Genomic DNA, 10994 nt, shown 5'->3' on the forward strand with positions numbered 1-10994 from the left:
TCGCTGGCTGGACTAGTCAGAGCGCCCAGGGTCTCTTTCTACTTTCCTTCTCATCTGACCACTCAGTGGGGTCTCTGGGTGAGGTCAGCCTCATCGTCTCTCAGCACAAACAATCCTCCTCTAGAACAGACAAGAGGAGGTTAAACTCTCACTTTTCATTTCATTTCTGGGGAAGAAGAAAATGGCCGCCTGGTCTTTGATGGTGGACAGGGTCATGACCGCTGCGGTCTGCTTCTCTGGTAGAAGTGACATGAGGAGGAGGAGAGGAGGAGAGGAGAGGAAGACTTGAAAATGAGGTGACAGAAAACAAGTGGTTGGAAAGAGAGGGGGATGGATGGAGAGGGTGTAGAAGAACAGAGGAGAAAATGGAGGAGGAGGAGGAGGAAGTGAAATGGAAAGAGGAAAAAAGGAGAAAAGAAAATGCCTGCTCGGCATTCATGGCACTCTGCTGGCCGCCCCTTTAACCGGTGCAAAGTGGAGTGTGCCCCCAGCCTTTCAATCTACACGCACACACACACACACACACACAAGTGCGCGCACACACACACACACACACACACACACAGACACAAACACACACACACATACGTGCGGAGGGGTCCACCAGGCCTCTGAGGCGTGACAAACACAAGCCACCTCATGCCAACTGCCAAAACACAAAGGCAGCCCAAGGTCCAGGGGGCCACACTCTTTACCCACCAATGAGCAGGTGACAGCAGGACTGCTTTCTGCTGAGCAGAGTGCAAGAGGCAGGCGAGGAGAGAGGGGGAGAGAGAGAGGGAGAGAGAGGGAGAGAGGTAGGGAGAGGAGAGAGGGGGAGAGAGAGGGAGAGAGGGGGGGAGAGAGAGAGGGAGAGAGAGGGGGAGAGAGAGAGGGAGAGGGAGGGGGTGAGTAAGAGCATAGGAAGTGAGACAGAAACAGAGGGAGAGAAAGACATAAGGGAGAAACAAGTAGAGCAAAAGAGACCAAGAGAAAAGTGGACATATAGATAGGGAGAGAGAGGGAGAGAGAGAGGGAGAAGAGGAAAAAGAGAGGAAAAAACTCTACCATTGCAATTTAGCCCGGGGGGGACACACAGGTAGTTTGATGAGACAATTGTCCAGATCACGCAGAAGCAGCTGGGCGAGAGGTGCGGATAATAGCCCTTTAATCAGGACCGTTACTGTGATATCAGACTGGCCAAGTGCTGGCTACACATGCTCTCCTCCACCTCCAGGGGCCTGCCATGCTGCTCACACAGGGCTGGCCACGCTCTCTCCCGGAGCACCTATAACCCAGCGATGTTACACCCAGCACTTCTATAACCCAGCGATGTTACACCCAGCGCATCTATAACCCAGCGATGTTACACCCAGCGCATCTATAACCCAGCTGTTACACCCAGCGTATCTATAACCCAGCTGTAACGCCCAGCGCATCTATAACCCAGCGATGTTACACCCAGCGCATCTATAACCCAGCTGTTACGCCCAGCGCATCTATAACCCAGCGATGTTACGCCCAGCGCTTCTATAACCCAGCGATGTTACGCCCAGCGCTTCTATAACCCAGCTATGTTACGCCCAGCAAGTCTATAACCCAGCGATGTTACGCTTAGCTCTTCAATAACCCAGCTACGTTACACCCATCAAGTCTATAATCCAGCGATGTTACGCCCAGCAAGTCTATAACCCAGCGATGTTACATTGAGCGCCTCTATAACCCAGCAATGTTATGCCCAGTGCATCTATAACCCAGCGATGTTATGCCCAGCGCGTCTATAACCCAGCGATGTTACACTGAGCGCCTCTATAACCCAGCGATGTTACGCCCAGCGCGTCTATAACCCAGCGATGTAAAGCCCAGCGCATCTATAACCCAGCTGTGTTATGCCGAGCGCATCATTTTCTCTTATACTGTAAATATGATAGAATTTGATTTAGAAATATGATTTAGATAGGAGAGGATTTATTTATTTTCTCTCTATGAGAAGATGAATGTTCCTGTTTTTTTGTATCCAGGGGAGAAAAAAAGGATGTGATTGGATCTCATGCACAACGAAAAGAAAAATAAGTAGACATAGACCTATGTACTGTATGCTCATGTGTGCCATGGCAAGGTCATGGGTGGTTTATACAGAAAGAAAGAAAAAAAGTACAATGTAAAAAGCTGTGGGTATTTATTGTTGCGTGTGTATGTGTGCATGTGTGTGTGTGTGTGTGTGTGTCTATGAATGTAAGTGTGTGTGTGTGTGTGTGTGTGTGTGTGTGTGTGTGTGTGTAGAGATAGATAGAGTGAGTGAAAGATGCGAGCGAGGGTTGAGAGAGCATGGGAGTGTATGGGAGGGAGCACATTTAATATCCGTCATTTAGTTTTAACACCCTCCAGCTGCTGTGCTCCTGCCTTTGATGTTCAGAGGCCCAGATTTAAAGTGATACCACAATAGCACACTGAATCAACAGGATTAAACAATAAATAAAATGTGTGACCTGACAGCCAAATCCACATCAAAACAGGAAGCTCCTCCATAGCATGTATGTAACAGAGGAAGAGACAGACAGAGAGAGAGAGAGAGAGAGTGTGTGTGTGTGTGTGTGTGTGTGAGAGAGAGATATAGAGCAGGGCATAGGGAGAGAGAAATATGTCCTGACACAGGACCCTAAGGACATTGAACTGAAGATGAGTGCTAAGCCTTTACTTAACTCATTCCAGAACGAACAGCAGACACTAACAAATTCATCTGCAGCCTGAACAGAGTGAGGTGAACGAGTGTGGAGAGACAGATGAAACATCTCCTGGGTAATGGACCTGGGGTCCACTGCATGGTTCTGGTGCTGGTGGAGCCCTGACCAGGAAGAAGAAGAGCTCTAGATGTGTTTTAGTGGTTAATCTGCACAAGCCAGCCCTCAGCCATCCAAATACATGTGGTGTTACTGACATGGGCAAAGGGTGAGTAAAATACACACGCAAGTAAGACGGTATGCATGGACAGTCTTCTTTTCACCAGTCCAACAAACATGTCGACTGCCAAAGATGTATCACAGCAGAGAAATACAAACAAGTGATTGCATGATTTTGATATGATATGGTATTTTTATGGCGGATATTCCAAGGAGGAAAAATCACCTAGCAGAGATGTTGTGCTGTCCCAGTCTATCCCCCCACCCTAACCAGCTGTCAATCAGGCCTACAGCCCAGGTTAGGCGTCACTATCGCTGCAGGAGCAACATCCCGCAGCTCCAGAATTTCGATGCAGCTGCAGCACAATGAAGCAACCTTGATAGGCACTCCGTCGACAATCACCGTGGACACCCACGTTGGTCAGACAGGCCACAGAACCCGAACAGCAGCAGTAAAAGCAGAGACAGAACAGACGAACGACTCAATAAAGGATTCAATATGGCCTCCGCCCTTGTATGGATCTCTTTCTTTTACACCACATGGTGTGAATAAGGCTTTTTTTTTTTTTCTTTTCTTTTGCAGCTCCAGAACATGACTGGGCGCCGGCATCACCTTCCACATTCTGATGCCACTCACAGGCTGCCGATGCTGAGTTAAGAATTCATTTTCACCTGGGTGAATGTCACGGCGGATTTCATCTCAGGGTCTGTTGAACAAAAAGTTGGGGGATCTATCTTCATTTCAAGAGGGAAATAATGAAATTTGTCTTGGCTTCTAGCTTAGGATACGAGACGTGCGATGATAACTGATGAATCTTTGATGAAAATGTACTTTCTTGTTCGAAAAAGCATGACTAGTTTATACAGTCGTGTAGAGCCATAAGAACTAAGGTTGAAAAATAAAATAAAGTAAAAAACAAAAAAAAAGTCTCAACTGCGGGGCATACTTTAACCTTGTAAAAGTTCCGACATGTCTCTTCACCAGGCTTGGCCCGAGGTGGTTTCAGAGGCAGACAGACGTGTTTGGGTTCCTCTGCACCCTCCGAGAGCTGCCACATATGGCGCGGGCACCAGCGCCACTCTCCCCCTGGCAACACTTCCCACGGATACATCTGTAGCCGCTGAGCCGTGGCCGACGTAAGTGGCTGGGCTGCGAGAGATGCACCAATCTGTCGCTCGCTCGCTCGCTCGCCCTCCTCCTCCTCCTCAGCAGCACGCGCCACGCCTGCTCTGGGGCCGCCAAGACCAGCGCTTTGCCCGGTCGCTCTCTGCAGCGCTGACCGGACATTACCCAAGCAGCTGTGCTGAGACATTCTCCTTCACATTCCTCCTTTAAACCTCCTGCTTTCCAGAGTAACTCACAAGCGTCATGTCCATCTCTGTTGGATCATCCCCATATGTAAGGACAGCATCTCCGGTATGGTATGTCCATCTCTGTTAGGGTCATCCCCATATGTAAGGACAGCATCTCCGGTATGTTGTGAGATTAGAATAACCAGAGTAGAGAAACAATAAGCAGATCAGATGAGAAGAGCCAGTCATCGCTGGCAGCGTTTCCTTGCTAATTCTCTCCTGATTCCAGTCCATTTGTGGAGGAGACAGGAAAGGAGGAGGACAGCTCCAAGCTGACCAATGGGATATCAATGGAGCTCTGGCTGCCACTCTTACAGAGGGCTTCCTTGTGTCCTCTACACACACTCACTCAGCATTGATTTATTAGGCTTCCAGGCTTAGCGCACTTCTTCAGGCCAAACGAATACAATTTTCTTCCCCTTGCGCCTGGGCAGCCTCAGTATTGAGGTGGATCTGCGGGAAACAGGTCAACATCACACTCAGTTTGCACCACAATGAGATGCTGTCTGGCTCTGCGGTTTTCTCGCAGGGACACCAAGCATAAGACAGGGTGTGTGTGTGTGTGTGTGTGTGTGTGTGTGTGTGTGTGTGTGTGTGTGAGTGTGTGCGTATGTATGCAATCTCATGTGATCTGTCATCCTCTCCTTGGGGACCAATGGGGCACACGTTGGCATGCATCTCTGGACATTAAAATACCTCCTCTATTAATGCACCCGCCCACAACTTGGCACAACCCCCCCACACACACACACACACACACAAACACACACACACACACACGCACACACGCACACACACGCATGCATATAAACACACACACAGACGCATACACACACACACACACACACACACACACACACACACGTGATTGGCGGCGCAGGGCAGGAGATGAACTGAAGCGCACGTGACGGCGCTGAGGGTTTCACGATGAGAGGCGAGGTGAGCGGGGACACCTGCAGATGTGTGGATTAGCAGGATACAGGTGAGGGTTTATGAGCACGGTGTGTGTGTGTGTGTGTGTGTGTGTGTGTGTGTATCTGTAAATACAATGTGTATATATTCTGGGTGTGAGTGTGTCGCAGTGTTAATGTGATCTAATATAGGTTCTATATCAGAACCTATATTAGAACTTATATCAGAACTTATATTAGAACCTATATCAGAACTTATATTAGAACCTATATCAGAACCTACATTAGAACTTATATCAGAACTTATATTAGAACCAATATCAGAACTTATATCAGAATCGGCTGTCAATCAGAACCTCATATCAGAACCTATATCAAACCTATATCAGAACCTATTTCGGAACCTATATCAGAACCTATATCAGAACCTATATTAGAACCTATATCAAAACCTACATTAGAACCTATATCATAACTTATATTAGAACCTATATCAGAACCTATATTAGAACCTATATCAGAACCTACATTAGAACCTATATCAGAACTTATATTAGAACCAATATCAGAACTTATTTCAGAATCTGCTGTCAATCAGAACCTCATATCAGAACCTATATCAGAACTTACCGGTATATCAGAACCTATATCAGAACTTATATCAGAACCTATATCAAACCTATTTCAGAACTATATCGGAACCTATATCAGAACCTATATCGAAACCTATATCAGAACCTATATCAGAACTTATATTAAAACCTACTGTATATCGGAACCTATATCAGAACCACAGAATCAGAGACTCTTTAATCAGATGGTAGCTCTGGAGTTAGGAGGTGCTATCTCTGCATAACACACAGATCACAGGAACCGACAGCATATTTCACAGGTTAAACAAAGAGTGTGTATGTGGTTGTGTGTAAACAAAGAGTGTGTATGTGGTTGTGTGTAAACATACAAGTACAAAGGAAAGAGAGTAGATGTCTAAGAGAGGCTTACTGAACGAAAGCCATCAAACCCCTTGTAGGATAATTGGAACTGCCAAACATATAGAAAACCAGTGAAAGGACACATACTTCGGAATGAACCAAAACATCCTGGAAATTGTAAAAGCTTAGTGGAAAGAGTCCTATCTTTTAACATGATCATGTGGTATGGTAATCTAAACATCCAATGGAGGAACAAACTGCAGAGAATAGTCAGCATGGTCTCAAACATTTTAGGGAAGCCACAAAGGCACTTAAGCAGTATGAGGAACACATTACAAACAAAGTAAAGCTGAGAAAGTGATTAGTGACCCTCCCATCCATTACACAGTGAATTTGAACTCCGGCCCTCAGGGAGGCATTTTAGAGTACCACCAGCAAATAGAGACATCTTTACGAAATCCTTCATCCCCAATGCTGTGAAGGTGCTAAATAACACAGGGAGGGAACCGTACTTAATAATGGAATGTAGGGCGAGGCATACTTTCTGGTTGCAGGTTTTATGCACAGCAAGCATATTTACTGTAGTATTCTGTATTGATTTATTGATTTATTTATTTACTGTAAAGTATTTTATAAATGTCACTTTTCATGAAATGTATAGTCTGTATTGTCCGTCTTGCCGTCTTGGCTATATGCTGTTAGTCATGTCCATCTTAGCTATGTGCTGTTTGTAATGTCTATCTTGGCTATGTGCTGTTAGTAATGTCCATCTTCGCTATGTGCTGTTTGTAATGTCCATCTTGGCTATGTGCTGTTAGTAATGTCCATCTTAGCGATGTGCTGTTAGTCATGTCCATCTTAGTTATGTGCTGTTTGTAATGTCCATCTTGGTTATGTGCTGTTAGTCATGTCCATCTTAGCTATGTGCTGTTTGTAATGTCCATTTTGGCTATGTGTTGTTAGTCATGTCCATCTTAGCTATGTGCTGTTTGTAATGTCCATCTTGGTTATGTGCTGTTAGTAATGTCTGTCTTGGATACAGTATGTGCTCTTTGTAATCTTGGTTATGTGCTGTTAGTAATGTCAGTCTTGGTTATGTGCTGTTAGTAATGTCAGTCTTGGTTATGTGCTGTTAGTAATGTCAGTCTTGGTTATGTGCTGTTAGTAATGTCCTGTCTCTCTTGTTGTATTCTTGTATTCTTGGTGAAACCGAAGAAAAATGTTCACATCTGTGAACAATAAAGTTTTCGTATCGTATCATATATGGCTTTGGCCTTTCTGTAGACTGTTTAACTGTTCTTCTGCGCAGTTGTATTTAACTGTAAAGGTAAACTCAAGCAAGCATTTCTGATGATAATCAGTACAAGACGCTGTGGGGATGGTCAGGTCACACATAAACTGTACACACAGAAAGGAGTAAAATAAGGTTGAGGTCCATGGCTTTGGATACATACTGTATTTCATCCAGAATCTCTAGTGAGCATCCTATGCCTTATCTAAACTATGCTAAGTCATAAGATGTTACAAATATAATGTAATCTAAGAAAATATAATCGGCTTCCTTTTTTAGGTCGTTAGGAACTGATATACCCACTAATCTTTTCCTTGGGTCTTCTAGATTACATTTTGATTCTGTGCTATCTGCCCACAGACAGAATATGAATGTGGAGGAAATTATATAGTCCAATTCCTGTTATTATTTTATTAGCTACACCAATTTATGTATGACTTAAAGATTTAGAGAAGGAATATGCCCAATGAAACAAACTTAAACTTCTCTCCCATTGTCTGGACTCATACACTATGCTGTGATTAGTTACTGTGTTGAACAACTGATTCTGGATCAGCGTCTGTTCCTCCCTCTCTGCCTCATGCTGCCTGCAGTACTCGTCCCATTAGAGAAACCCTATCTGGCCAATCAAAATAAACACACACTTTTCTCTAATCGGGAGAGTTTGGAGACATATGATTAGTCACTGTGTTGAACAACAGACTCACAGTCAGCCTGTGTCGTTGGCGCCCTGACTCACCTTGTCTGGAGTACTCGTCCGCCTCGTGGTGCACCAGGTCAGACACGCATCCTCCGTAGTGCAGGTGGGAGTCGTGGTCATAGGCCTTCAGGGTCTCGCTGGAGCTGTAGGACTTCTGCGTGGGCACGCGGCACTCCTCGTTGTCCAGGGAGGACGAGGTGTACTGCAGATCCTTGCCCGCACAGCGGCCCCTGGTGAGCGAGCGGTGCCGGCGGTCCTTCAGGTCCATGGCGGAGCCCAGCGGCAGCAGGACGCAGGAGTGGAGAGGAGTGTGGACGGAGGAGGAGGAGGAGATGAGAGAGAGAGACGGAGGAGGGGAGGAAGAAGAGGAGGAGGAAGAGGAGGAAGGGGGGGAGGAGGAGAGACGGTCAGATGCCCCCGACTGCTCCGCTGAGGCGGGGCGGGGTGGGGTGGGGCTGGGGGCAGGTTACACAGGTCGCGATGTCAGCCTAGTCCTTCACCTGCAGGAGAGTGGGGGGAGAAGAGAGAGACACAAAAAGGTCAAAGGTCAATTTCCATAAGAGGAAATGGAGATGAATATTTCCTCAACGCTGAGCAGCAGCGGCAGCAGCAGCAGGAGTATGCACAGAGTGACTTTGAAATGCAACTGTACGAAATCCTACCCAGCCCACCCCTCCTCCCCACCCCTCCTTATCTCCCTCACATTGTTGGCGCCGGCATGTAAGATTAACATTCCCCTTGAATAATGGACACGATCCTTTCAGCAGGCTCATGAGGCGAATGTCTTGGGTATAAAAGAAAATGAAATAGGGAGGAATAACCAAATTGCTGGCAGTGTATAAAGCTGTCGGGCTCATCCTCATCGTCTCCTCACACACACGCCAAACTGAATAGAGAGAAGGAGAGAGGGAGAGAGGGAGATGGGCTGGAGAGAAAGAGGGAGAGAGAAAGAGACAGGCTGGGGAAAGAGAAAGAGAGAGAGAGAGAGGGAGAGAGAGAGAGAGAGAGAGAGAGAGATGGGCTGGGGAGAAAGAGGGAGAGAGAGAGAGAGATGGGCTGGGGAGAAAGAGGGAGAGAGGGAGAGAGAGAGATGGGCTGGGGAGAAAGAGGGAGAGAGGGAGAGAGAGAGATGGGCTGGGGAGAAAGAGGGAGAGAGGGAGAGAGAGACAGGCTGGGGAAAGAGAGAGAGAGAGAGAGCGTAAAACAGAGGTAGAGAGACAAAGGGAAGAGATGAAGAGAGAGAGGTAAAGATACAGAGATTGAAAGGAGAGAAAGATGACACGGCAGCATGATACTCGCGAGCCTGTCAGCTGAGCTGAGGAGAGGACATGAGAAGAGAGGAGAGAGGAGAGGAGTGAAATGACTTGAGGGCATTCTTGGTCTCTCCCTCATTATCACAGTCAGAATGAATCACCTTCCCACAGAGGCAGTGTGGGATAATCACACAGACCCACGTATGGGCATGCATGTACACACACACACACACACACACACACATATATATACAGTACACACACACACACACACACACACACACACACACACAATGCCTAAAGGAGTTGTCTCCCACCACCACTGTACCAATCACACCCGGTCACTATCCAAAACACAGTAGCTCCTCTTTGTGATAAATACTAAGGCCATGTCCACACGACGGCGGCTTTTGTGAAAACTGTAAAGTTTGTTATCGTTTTCGGCCTTGCTTCCACACAAACACGCCGTTTTAGGTGACCCAAAACGAAAACTTTCGAAAACTGGTTCCAAGGTGGGAACTTTTGAAAACCCTGTTTTCCATGTGCCGTGTGGCCAAGCACAAATGGCGTTTTAGTGATGACACAGGCCCACCCCTAACCTCTGACACTTAACCCAGCTGCCAACTCGACTTGACACGCATTGCCTACTAGTTTTCATAAACAACATTATCTACGATTACACTCAGTAAAGATCACAAATGGGCATTGCACAGTGCCAATAGCTTATCATAACTTCGTGAACAGTTTTTTTCTTATGTGTTTTCTCGATGCATTCTAGCTACTGTCTACTGGCGCATTAAGTGCTACACTACATTCAATTCTTGAACCGTGCTGTTGAAGTGGCCAACTATATGATACCTGTGCTACTCTGCAACGGCTGATTTCACAAGAGCCATCTTCGGTTTAGCTGGAGCTTACTACAGTGTGGGAGGCTAAGGACAAAATTATTGGGTTATTATCTGCCACCTGACTAACTAATTACTTACTGCTGAGAGAGAGAGAGAAAGAAAGAGAAAGAGAGAGAAAGAGAGAGAGGGAGAGAGAGAGAGAGAGAGAGAGGGAGAAAGATAGAGCGGGAGAGAGAGAGATGAGAGAGAGATATGGAGGGTGTAAGTGAAATAATAATATATTGTCAATATATCTAACTGTTATGCATTTAAAGCCAGACAACAACAGTGACTGACATGAGAGAACTAGTCAGAAGTCATTAGGGAAGTGCGGGTTAAGGTTAAATCAATTTGTGCATTGTGCCAGTGCCATTCATTTCTTTCACATGTCTTACAACATAAATAAATGCATTCATAGTCTAGTAAAGTCAGATATAGCGCTCCACACACATAAGTAAGCACACATAGGGTCTGTTCAAAGCTGGAAAAACTGCTGCCTTTAAGATATTTTAAATTTCCCCTGGGGATCAATAAAGTATCTATCTATCTATCTATCTATCTATCTATATATCTATATATCTATCTATATCTAACTGGGGAGCAAGGCAGCAAGTGCGGTTCGAAAGCGAAAAAAAAAAAATCAATGTACCCTTCATGCTCCGTCCTACCCATAATCCTTTGTGGCAATGTCTGAAACAGCTGTGAAAAGTAAACAAAGATGGAGGATAACATCGGTAATGGCTGCTGAATCTGTTGAAATGTATTTTGTGTGACATTATTTTATTTAG

The 10994-nt window shown here is 45.8% G+C and overlaps 1 protein-coding gene across 1 annotated transcript in view; it reads right to left on the reverse strand.

Moving 5' to 3' along the window:
- The window catches only part of LOC125286888 (teneurin-2), a 42186-nt gene extending 33696 nt beyond the window's left edge, over positions 1-8490 (reverse strand). Inside the window, exon 1 of the mRNA XM_048232198.1 lies at positions 8106-8490. Within this exon, the coding sequence (XP_048088155.1) occupies positions 8106-8334 (229 nt within the window). The 5' untranslated portion in view covers positions 8335-8490. The remainder of the gene's footprint in view (positions 1-8105) is intronic.
- Between the last annotated feature and the right edge of the window lie 2504 nt (positions 8491-10994).

This window comes from Alosa alosa, chromosome 21 (genome assembly GCF_017589495.1).
Source record: "Alosa alosa isolate M-15738 ecotype Scorff River chromosome 21, AALO_Geno_1.1, whole genome shotgun sequence".
Lineage (NCBI taxonomy): Eukaryota > Metazoa > Chordata > Actinopteri > Clupeiformes > Clupeidae > Alosa > Alosa alosa.